This window comes from Microcebus murinus, chromosome 1, assembly GCF_040939455.1.
Source record: "Microcebus murinus isolate Inina chromosome 1, M.murinus_Inina_mat1.0, whole genome shotgun sequence".
NCBI lineage: Eukaryota > Metazoa > Chordata > Mammalia > Primates > Cheirogaleidae > Microcebus > Microcebus murinus.
The window spans coordinates 5,697,336-5,717,321 of NC_134104.1; the positions used below are offsets into that span (position 1 = coordinate 5,697,336).

The window sequence follows — 19,986 nt, forward strand, 5'->3', positions numbered from 1 at the left end:
CCACCACCACCACCATCACCACCACCATCATCATCATCACCACCATCACCACCATCACCATCACCACCACCATCATCATCATCGCCACTCCCATCACCACCACCACCACCACCACCACCACCACCACCACCATCACCACCCCCACCATCACCACCACCATCACCACCACCACCACCACCATGACCATCACCACCACCACCATCACCACCATCACCACCACCACCATCACCACCACCACCACCACCACCACCACCATCACCACCACCACCACCACCACCACCACCACCATCACCACCCCCACCATCACCACCACCATCACCACCACCATCACCACCCCCACCATCACCACCACCATCACCACCACCACCACCATCACCACCACCACCACCACCACCACCACGACCATCACCACCACCACCATCACCACCACCACCACCACCACCACCACCACCACCACCATCACCACCACCGCCACCACCACCATCAGCACCACCACCATCAGCACCACCACCACCACCACCACCATCACCATCACCACCATCACCCCCACCATCACCACCACCACCACCACCACGACCATCACCACCACCACCATCACCACCATCACCACCACCACCACCATCAGCACCACCACCAGCAGCACCACCACCACCACCACCACCATCACCACCATCACCACCACCACCACCACCACCACCATCACCACCACCACCACCACCACCACCATCAGCACCACCACCACCACCACCACCACCATCACCATCACCACCATCACCACCACCACCACCACCATCACCACCACCACCATCACCATCATCACCACCACCACCACCACCATCACTATCACCACCACCACCACCATCACCACCACCACCACCACCACCACCACCCCAACATCACCACCTCCACCATCACCACCACCATCACCACCACCACCATCACCACCACCACCACCACCACCACCACCATCAGCACCACCACCATCACCACCACCACCACCACCACCATCACCACCACCACCATCACCATCATCACCACCACCACCACCACCATCACTATCACCACCACCACCATTACCACCACCATCACCACCACCACCACCACCACCACAATCACCACCACCTTCACCACCACCACCATTACTATCACTGCCCTCACCACTACCACCATCATCACCACCACCATCATCATCACCACCACCATCACCACCACTACCACCACCCCAAGAGATGAAAGATTCCTATCTAAGGAAACTCACCTAAACCAATAGGAAAAGTCCACAGTTTAAGATCCCTAAAAAAGACCCAATGTTTCATCTTTATATTTTCCTATAGAAAAGCCCAACACACCCATGGAAACAGGGCTTCTAATCAACTCTTTGGTACTCTGTCTTAGACACAAACAGGCAAGGGTCACCAGACATCTCAGGAAAATATCTTACATAAAAATAAAAATGAAAGTAAACAGAGAAAAAGGATACTTAAAGAAAACAGAGAATGCATTAAGTTGAAGAAGATGTAAAAAAGCAATACTTAACTAAACTCAGAGTTAAGAAAAATAATGAACCATATAACAAGAATGGAAGCTATTTAATAAAAACAGCCTAGAGATAACAAAAAAAGAGCTTTAGAAGTACAAATATGATGGAATAAATGGGAAAATAAACCAATAGAGGAAAGAAGAAACTTGAGGAAATATGCCAGAAATTAGAAAAAGACAAAAACATGGAAAATGGGGAAAACAAGATAAAATTAGAGAATTAGTAGTCCAGGAGGTCCAACATTTAAATAAGAAGAATTCCAAAAAGGAAAAAAAAAAAACTTCAAAACAAAACAAGAGACACCTAAAATCTCCCAGATTTAGGAAAAACAAAAATAGGCAGATATAAAACACCAGGAGACAGACTGGCATCAGGTTTCTCAAGAGCAACTATGGGAGCGGGAAGAGAGTATGGAGTGGCACTTTTTCCCCAATTCTGAGGTGCAATAGTGTCCCACCTGGAATTCTGCACCTAAGCAAACTGTAAACAAAAACAGAGAAAACAAGACATTTTCTGACACACCATGTTCAAGCAGGGCCTGCTATTTTCATAATAATCCTTGTAGGACTATGTGACCTTTTCAACCAATATCACACATGTAATAATTTGAGAAAAAATAATTTTTATTATCCAAACAACTATCTTTTCATAGAGAAATGAAAAGACCCATTGTTAGACAGGAGAAATAAGTTGAAGAGACCTATTGTACAACAGGGTGACTGTAATAAATAACAACGTACTATATTTTGAAAAATCACTAAGGGTAGATTTTAAGTGTTCTCACCACAAAGAAACAACAAGGATGTGAGGAAATGCAATTAGCTCAATGTAGCCAATCCACAATGTATACGTATTTTAAAACATCATGTTGTACACCATAAATATGTACTATTTTTATTTGTCAATAAAAAAACAATAAAATTTCAAGCAAAAAAGAAAAAATACACATTGGGTTACAAAGATGCACTCAAGACAGAAATTCATCACACCAAATTCCCTCTTCATAGCACAGTAAAACCAGAAATAACTTTCTAAAATAGAATCTAATGTTCCTAAGGCCAAGGAGATTAAACATGCTCATCTCTGGAAAGTACAGGGAAGCTGGCCCACTGCGGTATGGCAGGATAAATACTGTAATCCTTTCAGAAAGCAATTTGGTGGCACATTTCAAATCCATAAAAATATGTGTGCACAATTTGCCTCACTGAAAGAGCGACTGGGAATTTATATTAAGGAAACACTCCAAAATAAAGAATATTATTTCTTCATGGCAATCAATTCAGTTATTTATAATACAAAATGGTGAGCAACCAAAGGTTCAAAGATATAAGCACAGTAAAGAAAAATTATGGAACATCAACTTGAGAGAATAGCTGTAAAAACAGCAAAAATATAAAATGCATAATTTTGGAATGTTTTTTAGAAAAAAACTTTGTATCCTCACTATGTGTAAGACTTCATCAGAATAGGGAATGTATTAAAACCATGTTAATTCAAAGATCATTTATGATAGCGTCTTGGATGCTAACGTCTACCTTCATTTATTGTAACCTATACTGAAACCCAGTGAAGCATTCAAGCTTACCTTTGAGCCTGGAGGGGGAGCCAAACCAAGGAACGAATAAATAATATTCTCTTCTTTTGCAGAGAAGAAAGAGTCAAAATCCTTAAAGCAAAGAAAAAGAAAGTTTAAACCTATTATACACTTGGGAGCCAGTATATTTACACAAATTGATCTTTTTTACTTATGAGTCATTAAGTTAGGAGCTAACAGAAAAGGTTATACCAGTTTGCTTTGTCAAAGATGAAAAACCCCATAAGTTAAGAAATCTAACTGTGAACTTTACATGTGCTTTCGTGCACTTTCATTGTGCCTGTACAACACAGGGCGAGCTCGCACAAACATACACACAAAACCACGCGTGCACAGGAATTGCTCACAAACCCAAATGCACACAGTGAATGCTGTTGCAAACATTCCACGTCTTTAGCTGGTTTACCTATCATTTGGCCCTATGGATTTGGACCCCGCCCAGCCGAGACTGAGGCAACACAGGATGTCCCTGCTGTCACTACAGCAGCTCGAAGGGCCAGACTCATCTCAGCCCTTCCGATAGGAGAAGCCACAAGATTATGGGCGGGGAGACATGTTACCTCTAGCTCTTTCTAGGAAGAGATCATTCCAGTCTCACACAAACTCTCTTATAAGGCACATAAATTTGCGTCTGATCAAGAGACAACAGTCATACAGTGATTTAAACATGGAAAGTTTAATGTGAAGATTTTTGACGATAGGAAAGCAACAATAAAGGAGTAAAGAGAACACTAAGGACTCCCCTAGGGCCATGGGAGGAGCAGCTAGGGAAGGAATAAACGTGGGAAGAGGCAGGACCTTTCCCAAGTCTAGGATTCAGAACTCACAGGAGAAGCAGTGACTATAGCCCAAAGCATTGCGAGAAGTCCACTGGGTTGTCCTCGGCCAGAGCTGGTCCTAAGACACTGGGCAAATAGGAAACAGCCTTGTGGGTGCAGGTGGGCCACGGCTGGTGAGCTAGCACACAGTGGGAGTCAGGGCTTCGGGAGCCCACTGGCTGGCCAGGTGGTGGGAGGCCTGGGGCGTGTGGTGTCCACATCAGATGGACCACGATGAGGTCACCAGGCTGGGTAGGACTGGAAGCTCTCTGAGGGACTTTATGCTCTGGGCATGTGATGGAGGTAGAGCACCACAGGATCTCTCTCTCTCACACACACACACATACACACACACACACACACACACACACACACACACACTGTCATCACATGGTAGGAGGAAGAAGCAAAAATACATCTACTGGGGAACCGGGAAGAAAAGTCCCTTCTTCCTGCAATGTCCCTCCAGCTGACAAAACTTGACACTGTGCTCACTGCCAAGGAGAAATGCTTAAGGATCTAGCACCATCGTCACAGGGCAGGTAATGACAGATGGGACTGTAGCTGAGAGGCAGTGAATTGATAAATGGCATTCAAAGAATAGAAAAAGAAGGACTATTCCTACAACTGATTTAACAAGGCCAGTCTACCTACTCTGGATACCAAATTTAGAGAACAAAAAATTGATCTCATTCAGACTCTTTCATGCACATAGATTAAGAATCCTAAATTTTCACAAGGCTTCCTGCAGTAAAAATAAATAAATAAAGAGAACAATTACTAATATTAAATTTTAACAAAATATAAAATAAAATTAAAAATTAAAAAAAGGAATCCTAAATAAAATATTAGCAGACCAAATCCAGCAATATATAAAAAGTTAATATATTACAACCAAGTTGGGTTTCTCCCAGAAACAAAATGGTGACTTAACACTAGAAAAAATGATAAATGAAACCTACATTTGCAGATTAAAGAAGCAAAATTATTTGTTCAGCTTAATTAACAGGTACACAAATGTTAATTAAACATCTATTAATAATTTTTAATGAATTTTTTTACTAAACTATGAAACTAACCTGATAAAAGGAAGCTACACAAAACTTTAGCAAATATCACACCTAATGGGAAAACACTGAAAACATTATACTTAAAATGAAAAACAAGACAAGGTCACCTATTATCATTTCTGTTCAGTATTGTTCTAAAAGCTCTCACCGGGACAGTAACTCAAGAAAAGACAACACGGAGAAGTTGTAAAGGAAGAAACAAAACTGTCCTTAAATAATTTGTATATTAAATATCTCCCCAAACAGCCTACAGATAAATTATTACAATTAATAAGAGTTTAGCAAGGTTGCTAGACACAAATATTAACATGAAAGGTTATTTTATATCAGTAAAAATCAGGAAGAAAATTGCAACTTGAAAAAAGAGACAGCATAAAAAATGTGAAGTGCCTACAAATGAAACGACAAAACACATATAGAGAAAATTTAAATATTATAGACCTAAATAAATGCTGCTATAGACATATCCTTAGATTGGACATCCCATCTCTATAAAAACATACCTTAAGGATGCTAATTTTTCCCAAATTGATCTACAGATTCAATATTTTTTCCTCAAAATTTCAACAGGAATTTTGGAAGAACCAAGTAAGATAATTAATCTAAAATGAGAAGACAGAGGGCTAAAAAAACCCCAGAGGAAGCAGATCATTACAGAGCTGTGATCACACAGTGTGACACCGTACACAAACAGAGAGACAGGCAGACACGGTGTCCAGAAATAAACCCGCACACAATACACGCAAATGATCACAACAGAGCTGGTATTGTGGTGTCAACCCAAACAACAGCGACAGGCTCTCTAAAAGAACATGATATTTATTTGGGAACAGGGCACTGCAATGTGGATATCTTTGCCACAGTAAACTGTGTGCATATTCAGGGAGTAAAGGAAGACAAAGGTTTTCAAAGGAAAAATAAGAAGGATAACATAATTTTTTTGAGATAACTAATTACCCTTGGCTACAAGGATCAATAACAAGGGTGACGCCAGTCCAGGAATGAACAGGCAGTTGCTGGGCGGATGTCGTTGCAGACGTATTTGTTGGGTAAGGTTGTGGTGGCCGTTAGGTGAGGCTGTGGTTTTTGCAGGGTCTTTTGTGATAATTTTATCAGGCACACAAGCATGAGGACCCTCTCTTCACAGCCTTCCTGGCTCTATTTGTCAGAGGCTTTTTTAACATGAGCGACTCCACTTTGATTCTGACAATTTTCACAGCAATCCAATGGAGAAAAGATGGACTACTTAATGAACACGGATGAGACAGTTAGTTATCCATTTTTTTTAATTGCAATTACGTCTTTACCTTTATGTCATATTGTTCACTAACAAAATATTAATTTTAAATCCCTTAAAGAAGTAAATGTGTGTGAAGCCAAAACTATAAAAATTTTAGAAGACAGAATAATAGAATATATTTCTTATTTCAGGTTAGAGAAGAATAAAAAAAAATCAATCATGAACTGAGAGAAGATATCTGCAACACATACAATCAACGAAAGTTAATACCTTCTACACTATATAAACAACCCATGCAGATCACAAGGAAAAGGCAAAAACTCAACAGAAAAATGTGCAAAAAATACACAAAGAGGACATACAAATAAACCATGGAGAGCCACTTACTCACATTAGTAATCAGGGAAATGCAACTTAAAGGCCACAACAAGTTACCATTTCCCACACACCAAGTCCACCAAATGTCAAAGTTGAATAATGCCAAATGTTGAAGATGTGAAACACGGAAAACTCTCACCGACTACTGGTGGGAGTGCAAATTGGTAGAACATTTAAGAAAACACATTGTATTATCTATCAAAGCTCAACATGCCCATAGCTATGGCCAAGCAATTACACTCCAAGAAACCAAGAGAAACTCACACGTCACCAGACCTGTTGAGATCATTTGTTTAGCAGCAATGTTATGTTCATAACAGCCAAAAACCAAAAACCACACAAGGGGCCTTTCTGGAGCATTGAAAAGGAACAAACTATGAACAACGTTAATTCATACGGATATATCTTTAATATATGTGGGTAAAATAAGCAAGTCGAAGAGCAACACATAGAGTATGAATCCACATATGCAAAATTCAAAAATAGGCAAAACAAGATACTGTTTAGATATATACCACGTGGGAGATAAGAGAAAAGGAAGGGGGTGGTAAACACAAAATTCCCTGTGACGACCGTCTCTGGGGCAGAGGGAAGGGATGTGAAAAGGGTGATAGCGTGGTTGGCTTCTAAATTCCTGGTACTGCTACACTGTACCTATTACACTGTTGTTCACTGCATCATTCCTCTTTAAACTACATATTTTTGTCATATATGGCATATTTCAAAAAAAATTGAGAACACAAAATAGTTTGTTCAGTAACATCAATGTGTTGAGAAGCCGTCTCCCTTCCCCCGCGCCCATCCCCCAGATTTGGGTTTGTATCCTGCCCACCCTTACAGCCCTGAACACCCAGAGATACTTCTTCTCTGCTGAGTGGGCACCTCTCTGTTGAGCGGTCAAGGTTCCCTTTAGCCGTGCTTGGGCCAGGCTGTGTTGGTCCCAGGCAGGACCCCATCATTCTACCTGAGCTAAAGTGCACAGACTCCTGCTTGTCATCAACGGACGTGTCTGCTACTTCCAGTTCGTGTTCTTCTGCCAGGTGGGTAGCCTGGCCTTGACGGTGCCCGGCTTCCTGTCTGGCTTCTCCTCTCCCCATCTAACAGCCTCCTGCCATGGCTCTCGGGATAGCATCCTCGCCTGTTCTGCCTAGAGCAGCAGCAGTTCAAACTGGAAGAGATATGAGGCTACTGAAGACCACCCTGACCTCCAGTCCCTCTCACTGCCCTGGTGCAGAGAAATCTGCTGCCTGTCTCTGAGGTCCCCTACCAGGTGCGGCCATCATTAGTGCAGCACGTGGCTGACCATTCAAGAATCCTCAGAAACCAGTGCGATGACAAAATATTAGTCATATACATCAAACATTTTAATCACGTGGAAAGGGACGTTGACTGACTATATACGCCATTTTAAACCTGACGCATCCTTCCAAACTTTTGAGTGTCCTTTTAAAATCTGAGCCTACAAGACACATAATCATTTGTACCTACTTTCTGGAAACAAAGCCCTCTTGAATGTTCTTTTGTCAAGTGCATCCATAGACTGCAGAAAAGCAAATTTAGCAAAGCTGCTCATAAGATAAATTAGTAATGCCTTTCTGAAGGCAGTACTGAAAAGACTTAAAAAATAGTTAAATAAGGCCGGGCGTGGTGGCTCACGCCTGTAATCCTAGCACTCTGGGAGGCCGAGGCGGGCGGATTGCTCAAGGTCAGGAGTTCGAAACCAGCCTGAGCGAGACCCCGTCTCTACCAAAAATAGAAATAAATTAATTGACCAACTAAAAATATATATACAAAAAATTAGCCGGGCACGGTGGCGCATGCCTGTAGTCCCAGCTACTCAGGAGGCTGAAGCAGTAGGATCGCTGAGCCCCGGAGATTGAGGTTGCTGTGAGCCAGGCTGACGGCACGGCACTCACTCTAGCCTGGGCAACAAAGTGAGACTCTGTCTCAAAAAAAAAAAAAAAAAAAAGTTAAATATAAATTAATTTGTATAATCACTTCATTAGATCCATATTTGTAATAGGAAAATATATCCTAAAAATACAAGTCATTATTTGAGAAAGCTTGTCTTTCTCCACCACAATTAAGATGAAAAAAAAAATTGCTAGATCACAGCAAAATGGGATAAGAGATGCCTTCGAGGTTTCATTTTTATAATGGAAAATAAACTGTAGCACTTTCATCCTAGGAGTTAACTTAGCTGGAAAGCTGTATACTTCAATATTGTCTTTACTGTAACTAGCCTAAATTTAAAAGGATGGTTAAAATAAGCAAAAGAAAGATATTTAAAATACTACTTTTTTGATCCTTTTGTAGTTCATGAGCATGATGATGGATTTTCACACGCATGTGTGAGCTGTGCCTCCCTCAATCCTTATTACAACATCACCACGTTACCCGTCTGACTTGAAATAAAACAAAATAAAATAAAAAACTATTTTCACTGGAAAAGTACTAGAAAAAACATGAGATGATTCTTTTGGTAATTTTAGAGGCAGAAAGCTTTTCTAAACAAGATTCAGAGTGCAGGAACCATAAACAGAAAAAATATATGGCATGTTTCAAAATAAACTGAGAACATAAAATAGTTTGTTCAGTAACATCAATGTGTTGAGAAGCCGTCTCCCTTCCCCTGCGCCCACCCCCAGATTTGGGTTTGTATCCTGCCCACCCTTACAGCCCTGAACACCCAGAGATACTTTTTCTCTGCTGAGTGTCTTGTCTACACAAAAAAGTTCTGTATTAAAAAAAAAAAAAAAAAAATCCCTGTTAATTTTTTTTTTTTAAATAGAGACAGGGTCTCACTATGTTGCCCAGGCTGGAGTGCAATGGCCCAATCATAGCTCACTGTAACCTCCAACTCCTGGACTCAGAGGATCCCCCCACCTTATCCTCCTAAGTGGCTAGGACTATAGGCATATGCCACCATGCCCAGCTAACTTTTTAAAAATTTTTTGTAGTGATGAGGTCTCACTATGTTGCCTATGCTGGTCTCAAACTCCTGGCCTCAAACAATCCTCCTGCCTCGGCCTCCCAAAGTGCTATGATTACAGGCATGAGCTATAAGGCCCAGCCAAAAATCCCTTTTAAAAGCCAAAACACAAATAAATATGAGGAAAATATTTGCAAGATCTATGGTAGACAAAGGGCTACCTTCCTTCATAGGAAAAGACTCTTACAAACTAATAAACATTACCTATAACCCAAGAGAAAAATGACAAAGAATTATGTATAGGCAGGTCACAGAAAAAACACAGATAGCTTATAAACATAGTTTAAAATGATGTTCAACCTCACCCGTAAAGAAAGAAATCTAAGTCAAAGTAGTAAAAATTTATGTTTCATCTAACAGATTGGCAAAGATCCAAAAGTGTGCTACACACGGTGTTGTCAAAGTCACAGGGAACTACCCACTCTTAAACTTGGTCAATGGAAATGTAAATTGGTACAACTGCAACTGAGGACCACTTGCCAAGATCAGTCAAAATGTTGTGGTGCACACCTGTAATCCTAGCACTCTGGGAGGCTGAGGCAGGAGGATCGTTTAAGCTCGAGAGTTTGAGGTTGCAATGAGCTATGATGAAGCCACGGCACTCTACCCGGGCAACACAGTGAGACTCTGTCTCGAAAAAAAAAACCTGAGATGCACATGTACTTTAACTTAGCACATCTTCTAGGAATTTATCCTACACATCGACATGCAAAATCCTGTTAAAAAAAAAAAAAAGGAATTTCTCCTACGTATATCATACATACACTAATACTGGGTACAAAGATCTGTATGTGTAAAGATTTATGCAGCTTCGTTTTTAATGGTGAAAGGTTGAAAACAACAGGAACGCCCTCCTCTAAAAGACTAAGACAAAAAGTTGTGTCACATAGAATGGAAAATTTGCAGCCATTAAAATAAGGGGCATGTGCAGCTATGCAGCGATCTCTGAGATGTGATTATCAAGTGAGCAAAATGAAGTGTATATAGTATGTTCCCCACTTGTTAAGCGATAGTCAATTGTAAGTGTACATAGAAAATTTCCAGAAAGCCAAAGAAGAAATTGCAAACATTGGTTGCCTCAGAGTATGACCAGCTACGTAATTTGCCAAGCCCAATGCAAAATGAAAACACAGGCCCTTTGTCCAAAAATTGTTCAGAACTGCAAGACAGCACCGGAAGAGTATTAAGCCAGGGACAGGCCCCCTTGCACACGGAGCCCTGTGTGACGTCCCAGGTCCCAGCCTGTGGAGCCAGCCCAGCTGCAGGGAAGGCAGCTGGAGTGACAGGGGTTAGAAATGGCAGGGGAATAATTTTCACTGGAGACCATTTTGAGTCACTGTAATTTTCCAGTGGGTGCATGTATTAATCTTTCAATTACTAAAAGAATACCATTCAACCCAGCAATAGCATTGTTAGGCATCTACCCAAAAGAGCATAAGACATTCTATTATAAAGACATCTGCACCCAAATGTTTATGGCAGCACAATTCACTATTGCAAGGACATGGAAACAACCCATGTGCCTGTCGATCCATGAGTGGATAATCAAAATCTGGCATATGTTCACAATGAAATATTACTCAATTCTAAGAAACGACCACGAGCTAGCACCGCTTGTACTATCCTGGATTAACCTTAAGCCCATTATCCAAAGTGAGAAGACACAAGATCAGGAAAATGGGCTCCACATGTACTCGCCATCAAATTGGTACTGACTGATGATTAAAACTGGTGCTCAAATGGTGGTAGTGTTCACCAGGGATGGGGGGGTGGGTAGACCCACGTCTTAGGGATGTAGTGAGCATTGTGGAGGGGAAGGGCATACCTCTAACCCTTGCTAGGGAGAGGCAAAGATATAAAATGTAACCAAAATGTCAAAAAAAAAAATTTCTTGGGTGTCAGGCAGGTGGGAGGGGGAGGAGGGGATGGATGTATACTTACATAATGAGTGCAATGCGCACCACCTGGAGGATGGACATGCTCGAAGCTCTGACTGGGGGGGAGGGGTGGCAAGGGCAATATATGTAACCTTAACAATATTTGTACTCCTATAATATGATGAAATAGAGAAAAAAAAACATTAAAATAATTTTAAAATAAAATAAAAATTCCTTACCACCACCATCATCACCCCCCAAAATTCCTATTATCGTTTTCTTTACCCAAGAAGAGCTACAATTCTTAGAAATACGGTCAGATGGAGGTGAGATAGGAAAACAGCAGGCCCTGCTCATAAAGAGTCATAAGACCCAAGCCAGGGTCTCTGATAAAACAGGAGAAGGTGGAGAAACCAGCCAGAAGCCAGATGACCACGAAAACCACAGTTACCATCATTGCTCATTATATGGTAGTTACAAACCATCAGCATGCTCAAAGAAACGCCCACCAGCACCACGACAGTTTACAGATACCATGGCAACTCCCAGAAGTTTCCCTGCATGGTTCAAAAAGAGGAGGAACCCTCAGTTCCAGGATCTCCCCACTCCTTTCCCAGAAATCCTATGAATATTCCTCCCACCACTCGACATAAAATGAAATAGAAGATACAAAATAAGACCCCAGAAACTCACCAAGTGCTATTCTCTATTGCCCTGTCTATGGGACAGCCTCCCTTTTTTTCTTTTGTTATTTCAATAAACTTGCTTTTGCTGACCCTGTCAGCTCACTCTTGAATTCCTTCCTGCGAGAAGCCAAGAACCCACCTGGCCTTCAAATGGACCCTAGTTCTGGGGTCCACTTTCCTGTATTGGAGGGAGGTGGGGAGGGTGTGGGGAGGGTGTGGGGAGGGAAGGAGTGTAGGGTGGAGAGCAAGGGCTCTTCCTCACAGAGGAAATCCTGTCTACACTCTGGGAAGCCCCAGGTTAAATTTACCTGAGAGTTGGATTGAACCATACGTTCCCCTAAGTGTGTGCTTACCACAGCAAGACTGTTTGAAAACACTCCCGCAGCCACAGGACTTTTAGCTAAGCCTCTGAAGAATGTCAGCGCATCCATGTGAATTCCTACAGCCTTCTACTGGATTGAACAGGGTCCCCCACAAATCCATATCCACCTGGAACCTCAGAAAGTGACTCTATTTGGAAGTAGGATATGTGCAGATGTTATTAGTTAAACGAAGGCCATACTGGTTTAGGGTTGGCCCTATCCCAGTGACTGCTGTCCTTACATGTGAAGGCACAGAGGGACACACAGGGAGAGCACCGTGTGAGGATGGAGGCAGAGATTGGAGAGATACTCCCACAAGCCAAGGAGTGCCAAGGACTGCTGGGACATTTTAGAAGCTGGGAAAGAAGCATGGAACCAATTTTCCCTCAGAGCCTCCAGAAGAAATTAATCCTGTGTCAACAACTTGATTTCAAACTTCTAACTTCCAGAACCGTGGGAGAATACATTTCTGGTGTTTCAAGCCACCAAGTTCACTTTGTTACAGGAGCCCTAGGGAAACTAACACAAGCCTCCAACAACTATTCATGCTTCAAATCCGAAGTCTGCAAACTTCTCTGTAAAAGAGCAAATAGTAAAGATCTTTGGCTTTGTGGGTCTTATGGTCTCTGCTACAGCTACTCAAATCTGCCAGGATGCGAAATCGGCCACAGGCAATAGGTGAATGAATTGATTTGGATGTGTTCCAATAAAACTTTATTGGAACAGTGGCAGGATTTGCCCCTCAGGCTATAGTTTGAAGACAGGTGCTTTATTTTTTATTTTTGTATTTTTTTGAGACAGAGTCTCACTCTGTTGCCCGGGCTTGAGTACCATGGCGTCAGCCTAGCTCACAGCAACCTCAAACTCCTGGACTCAACCGATCCTCCTGCCTCAGCCTCCTGAGTAGCTGGGACTACAGGCATGCGCCACCATGCCCGGCTAATTTTTTTCTATATATTTTTAATTGTCCAGATAATTTCTTTCTGTTTTTAGTAGAGGCGGGTGTCTCATTCCACTCTTGCTCAGGCTGGTTTCAAACTCCTGACCTTGAGCAATCCTCCTGCCTCGGCCTCCCAGAGTGCTAGGATTACAGGTGTGAGCCACCGCCCCCCGCTAGACAGATGCTTTAGATGAAAAATATAATAAATAAAACCTAACCTAAAGAACCAGGAGTTGTGTACAGCAAGGGAAGAGGTGAGTTAAGATTCCCATCCCTGGTTCCAGCACACAGAAGCAGCACAGCACTGAGGAACCCCCCAACTTCCCCCAGCCCTCCTCTCCTCATCTGAGACACGACCCTAGTTAATTTCAAGTTCTCGTACTCAAGTCCTTTATTCTAAAAATGCTTCTTTTCAACAATTTGATGTATTAAGTACAAGGTGTAAACTCTAAGGAAAACGTGATTTTATGGTGAAACGAACTATTAAAAATATAAAATAAAATCACTGTTACAATTAAAATGTACGGAACAGGCTCTAAACTAGTTAGATAAGTTTACACAAATTTATCTCATATCTACAGTAAGACTTGGCTCCTGAAAATCCACCTTTATGAAAGTGAAGACTTACCAGGTGTCTGTGTAGGTGCATGTGAGTGCACACTGCAGGGCTGACAGAACTCCTTTTTCCAGCGGGTGCATGTATTAATTTTAAATCAAATGCCTATTTTGTTTGAACAAATGACCTCAGTTCTTCAAAATAAAGTCAGGACTTGAAAATAATCCAAAAAAACTTCTGAATCATCATGTCTCCATCATTTTCTAAATCTTGAATGTTAATTGTTCACAATGGATCTACCACCCAGGTGTAGGATCATGACCTGACAGTTGTGAACAACCTCAAATGCTGCCTCAAAATTAACTGCATTAAACAATTTCAGATATACACACACGGAGAAGGATTTCCAACCAAACCGAATACTCACCCCGCAATACTGCTCTTCGTTGAAGATCTGGGGTGGCAAAGGGATCCCATTTTGAGGTTTTTTCTCTCCAGGGACATTCTCTCTCATCCACTTCCTATTGTCTTCATCTCCAGCTATATCTAATTCCTTAAAGTCGATTTTATTAGCTTCCAAAAAGCCCACGACTTCTTGCTGTTTCTTCCTAATCTGGTCAAGAGTAGAGAAAGATCATTATTAGGCTGTTCCTGAAAAATGTTTTGCTTACATTTACATAAATTAAATCCTCTCTCCGGCTATACCATACAACACAAATAATCTTGTTAAATATTCAAACAAGGAAAATAAGAAATAATAAAATCACACCTTTTTGTTATAAAGGATCAACAGAGTGACTATCTAAAATCTGAAATTCTAATAGCATCAATGTTTAAATCATTGTATAATCAACTGTTAAACTAAATGTGAGCTTTAGAAGCCTCCACAGGAGTTCTATGTATGGAACTGTAACCTAACTTTGTACATACACAAACTGAAAACCTAACCTAGAAATTTGCCTTTGAAACAATAGCTGAGTCTCAGCCAATCACAGCAGCCGAGCTTCAGCCAATCACAGGCAGCCAAATGTTCAAATAAGGCAACTACCCAGTTATAACCAATCCAGCTGCCTTTGTACCTCACTCACTTTTCTGTATGTCACTTCCTTTTCTCTGGCTATAAATATAACCCACATGGGGGTAGAGCATTCTGAACCATTTTTGATCTGGACTGCTGCTAGATTCTAGAATTGCAAATAAAAGCCAATTAAGATCTACAAAACTAGATTTGTTGTAATTTTGCCTTTTAACACAACCTAATTGGAATAAAGATGCCCTCATATATTTTATTTGCCGTCTTCAAAATACTTTTAATTTTTTTCAAAGCTTTAATGGCCAAAAAGTATGAATGATTTAGGAAGAGAAGAGATATGATTGGGAAAAGAGAAAGAAGGGAAAAAAAGATAATTTACTATGAAATTCAAACCCCAAGTATAGCCACACTAAAATGCATTTCAGTCAAAGTTATGAAAATAGGAGTATGAGTCACATTAAACTAAAAGTAGCTCTAGAAATATAACAGGGAATTGAAAAGCCCACGTGGAGATTATCCGAAGGGAAGGGCAGAGGAAAGGCTAGAAAAAGCTGGAGGATACTTCTCCCAGCACATAAAAGATTAACACAGTAAAATAACCCTTTTCGCCCACAGACTCCTCCTTTCTTACTCAAACCTGGCTCCTCTCTGACAGTGCTGTGCCAGCCACACCTAAGAAAAAATGGTTGGATGCCCGTTTCCCTACCCACAGTTCATGTGCAATGACTGCATCTACCGACTGCCATTTGTTATCAATTTGGCCATCCTTAAAGCTTAGAACTCTTTCCCCATAAACTCAATAACTGTCACCAAAGAATGCATGCCTGACAGTGTGGCAATGCCATCTTTTATAAACACCAGTAAACAAGTTACAGCAGACTCTGCAGACCCCATTTTAAGACCCCTCCCCCAGAGAGAAATTTCCAGAAAGTGTAATTGATCAAATAATCAGCAGTTATTTATGGACTCTCTACTCGGCACAACACATTGTGCCAAGTCCTTCAGGTGGACATATTCATTCTTAAACTGTCTATTTGGATGACAACAAAGTACACAACTAATTCGTACAACATAGAATAGAACACACTAAGGACGATAAAGAGGCAAAGATATGGTCTTTTTTTAAGACTAAGATGAATTTTTTAAATAAATATTTTCTCTGACATGAAAATATCTAATATCTGAATTTTTTAAAGTCCTCTGAATAGAATAATGAAAATAAGGGCCCCCTTGTCATTTTCATGTAATTTGCTTATCAGAAGGACTAGATTTTAAGGGTTCCAAGTAAATGCTATGAAAGGTGCATGCCTGTCCCAAACCTAATGTCTAGATTCAAACCCTCTTTTAATTCAACCCAAATCTTTTCTTAGAGATCTGTAAATTTTTAAAAATTCTATTTTATTCACTTTTGCCAAGATCAATGACTCATGTATGTGGTGTTTCGTAATATAAGGAAAAGACAGACACATCTGGATGTGGAAGCCCTAGAATCAAATCACCACCAAGATCAATTGTATATAAATCTTTTTTTTTCTTTTCTTTTTTATTTCAGCATATTATGGGGGTACAAATGTTAAGATTACATATATTGCCCTTCCTCCCCTCCCACCTTGAGTCAGAGCTTCAAGTGTGACCTTCCCCCAGACGGTGCACATAAATCCTATATTTATATATAAAATTTATATATAATTTGGTTTTGAGGAAGATTTGATTATATAATATATAGTATAAATATCAAGTAATTTTTAACTTTTTAAAAAATTAACATTAAATGTTAAATTAACTTTTAAAAAATTAACATTTAATTAAAAATTAATTACATTTAATTTTAAAATTAATTAGTATAATTAATTATATATTAAATATATAAATTATAAAATGTATATAAATTACATATATATATAAATGGTAATCACACATTTGATATTTTAAAGAACACTTATACCTTAATAAAGATAATGGGACTAAAAGCATCAGATCAACAAATTAAAGGTTCTGTTAGCTACAACACAACACTTACAGTCAGTAAGACTCAGGCCAACACATGTATTTCAGTTTGGGGCAAGCACGGACCAGAAAAAAAGAACTACACAGACACATGTGGAATGATGGAATTTCCCTTAAACTTCTGGCATAAGGACTCTGGCAATTTCCAAGTGTCACACGTACGAGAGCCCAAGTAGAGCCGCGTGTGTCCCACCAAGGTGTCCCCCTCCCTCTGCTCCTGTGCATGGAAACTGCTCCAATTTCCACAGCTTCACGGTTGAACTTTTTAATATCACAAAATCCCATCAGACCTGATGACAGTTTGCTGGACACCTCATTTCTATAATTAATCATACTCTCTATACATCCTTCCCAACCTGCCCACGATTATTCGTGCCATTTGATAAAGTGCTTATTCCCTTAGATCATTCCAAAGATAACTTTGCTGTTTTCAAGAGTACAGATGTCTTCATTTCAGGCAGTTTTACTTTATGAATACTCAGAAGGCAACCTCCTCTCTTCAGTCCAAACCCTTGTCTGCCCTTCTCCCAAGCCCTTCCCAGATACCCTCCGGGGAGCCCGAATCAGCCCGGGCCACCTCCCCGGCTTTCTTTCCATCTCTGTCAATCATGCCTTAGGACTTGAGACGGAGTAGAAAAAGGGTTCTGTTTTATTCTGCAATTTATGAATAGATGGGAAACAATTTCCAAAAGTCCCGACTTCTGTTTCTTCCATTAGAAAGGCAAAAAGAGATGGAGAAATAATAAATTAAATGTATTGAGAGGGGAAGACCATGCAATGGCATCCAGGGAAGTGAAGTGCCTGCTGGAAGCATGGCATTGTGGTAAGTGCTATTTCTCGGTGCCCACCCCCAAAAGAAAGAAAAAAATAAATAAAATCTGTTTGCCCTTGTCCTCCCCAAACACCAGCCACTTAGCCTGGGCCGAGTGTATTGCCCATCAGGCCATCTGGGGCTGTTGAGTTCTGCCTGGGCTGGGAGCCCACAGTTTGAGGGTGTTGGGGTTGATCCCAGGGGAGGGCAGAGGGGAGAGAGCATGTGACCTGACTGTTTCCTTTGCAGCACCCCAATACCCTGACTCCAGCATGGGGGCCTCTCTCCCCCCTGGGAGTCCCTGATTAAGGAGCCCCTCTGGGCCCAAAAGGTGCCCCAAGAACACAGCATCAGCTCTTAGAGGACTCCCCACTTTATGGCCCAGGGGAGGGGTGTGCAGAGCACCCCAACAGTTCTCATCACAGACACACTCCTCTCCACCCCCTCCCCTTGCCCCTTCTGTGCCCTGCCGCAGGCTGCCGTGGCCCGTGTTGGCCCCACAGGCCGCACTGTCTGTCCTGGGCAGCGGCTCTATAGGACTGGGGTCTGCATCACTATCTGGAGCCTCTGGGGCCTCAGCAGAGACTTGGAGGGCTCCATTTTCCTATCCTGTTACATTTACTTATAAGAAAATGTTGTTCTCTGTCCCGAAGTCACCCAGCCACTGCTAGCTATGACAAGGTGTCGGAGGAATCTAACAGCAGCGCCTCTTGGTGACACTCACTTGGCACCCCCTCGTTCATTGTCTCGTACAGTTAGGAGCCTTTCCAGCTGAGGTCACCCTGCTGTAGTAAAAAGCACACTGGGTTTGAGTCACAGACGACCTGTGTTTCCGTCCTAGGAGGCTGCTATCTGAGCAAGAGCTCTGGCCTCCAGTTTCCTCATCTGCAAAATGGATACAACACTGCCGTCCTTATGGGGTTTTGGCGGGAACTGAAGATGATGATGCACGGAAAAGCATTTCATGCCACAGGGTAAGAGCCTGCACTGTCAGACAGCCCAGCACACCATTATCCCATCATGTCGTCACACTGGCCATCCAGGTAGGTATCTGATCACTATTTTAAAGTAACGCTGAGGCTCCAATGAATTAATTGATTTTCCAAGATTTATACCCAGATCAATCTAATTCAACAGTCCTATTTTTCCCACCATATTTGCACTGTCAATTAAGACAGAGAAAGGACTGAGAAACTTAGGAGACACCATGAAGGACCATCCTTAAAGATCGCGGTTTCGGAGGCTGGGCATCTTGGAGGCAGCAGGGACTGTCCTCTCTCCCTTTGCCTTCCCCCTACCCTACTGTGGCAATGGCCTTCTGAAAGAGAAGAGGGTAATATGGGAAGTCATTCGCCTTCTCCTGCTCCCCAGGGTCTCAACCCAAAGCCCTCTGGAATGTGATAAAAATGTGTCACAGCTCTTTGGAGTCAACTGTTAAAACAGAGCTATAATACAAAGATGCATGTATTTAATTCCTCGGGAAGAGATTAAAATTTGTTTTTTTCCTTTTTTATTTATTCCATTCATGCACCAGATATCAGAATGCCCTCCCTGACTAGGTGTCAGGCAAGAATCCATTCTTAAAATACGTAAGCTGAAGAAGTAAGTAGGGAAGGCTTTGCAGTCGGACCACCACACACGCAGCAAGCGCGAGAGAAAGCTGCTCTGGGTTCTTCCTGTCGAGAAGCTTTTGGGTGACATTCCCCCACCCGCGAAACGTCATTAGCACCGGCACCGTGGGGATAGTCAGCTCTCACTCTTTAGGATACTACAGAAATTTTTCCATTTATGTGGTTTTGGACAATTCTTCGGACACACAATGATCATAGACCCAGATTTACTCAATAATATTAGCTAATAATTATAGTAATATAATGATTATAACAACTGTGATGCTAATTAAAATTAATTAACGATAACAAAATTATAAAAATTATAGTAGTAACTAATATTAACAGTAGCTGGTAATTATAACATTAACTATAACCAATAATATTTCTTGAGCTCACATCAATAACACCTGACACCATGCCGGGCACGCCAGCATGTTATTTCATAAGCCCTCATGACAACACTCTGAGG

General features: G+C 41.5%; 1 protein-coding gene and 1 non-coding gene across 3 annotated transcripts in view; one reads left to right on the top strand and one right to left on the bottom strand.

Annotated features, from left to right (window-relative positions):
• The window catches only part of SH3BGR (SH3 domain binding glutamate rich protein), a 56,937-nt gene that overhangs the window by 35,140 nt on the left and 1,811 nt on the right, over positions 1-19,986 (bottom strand). For both annotated transcript variants that reach the window (XM_076000142.1, XM_012781783.3), the window contains exons 2-3: positions 14,481-14,666; positions 3,126-3,206 (exon numbers count right to left, since the gene is read on the bottom strand). In XM_076000142.1, the coding sequence (XP_075856257.1) occupies positions 3,126-3,206; positions 14,481-14,666 (267 nt within the window). The remainder of the gene's footprint in view (positions 1-3,125; positions 3,207-14,480; positions 14,667-19,986) is intronic.
• LOC142875497 (small nucleolar RNA U13) lies at positions 8,945-9,047 on the top strand. Its single transcript, XR_012922856.1, has one exon. It is a non-coding gene; the product is annotated as a small nucleolar RNA U13 (small nucleolar RNA).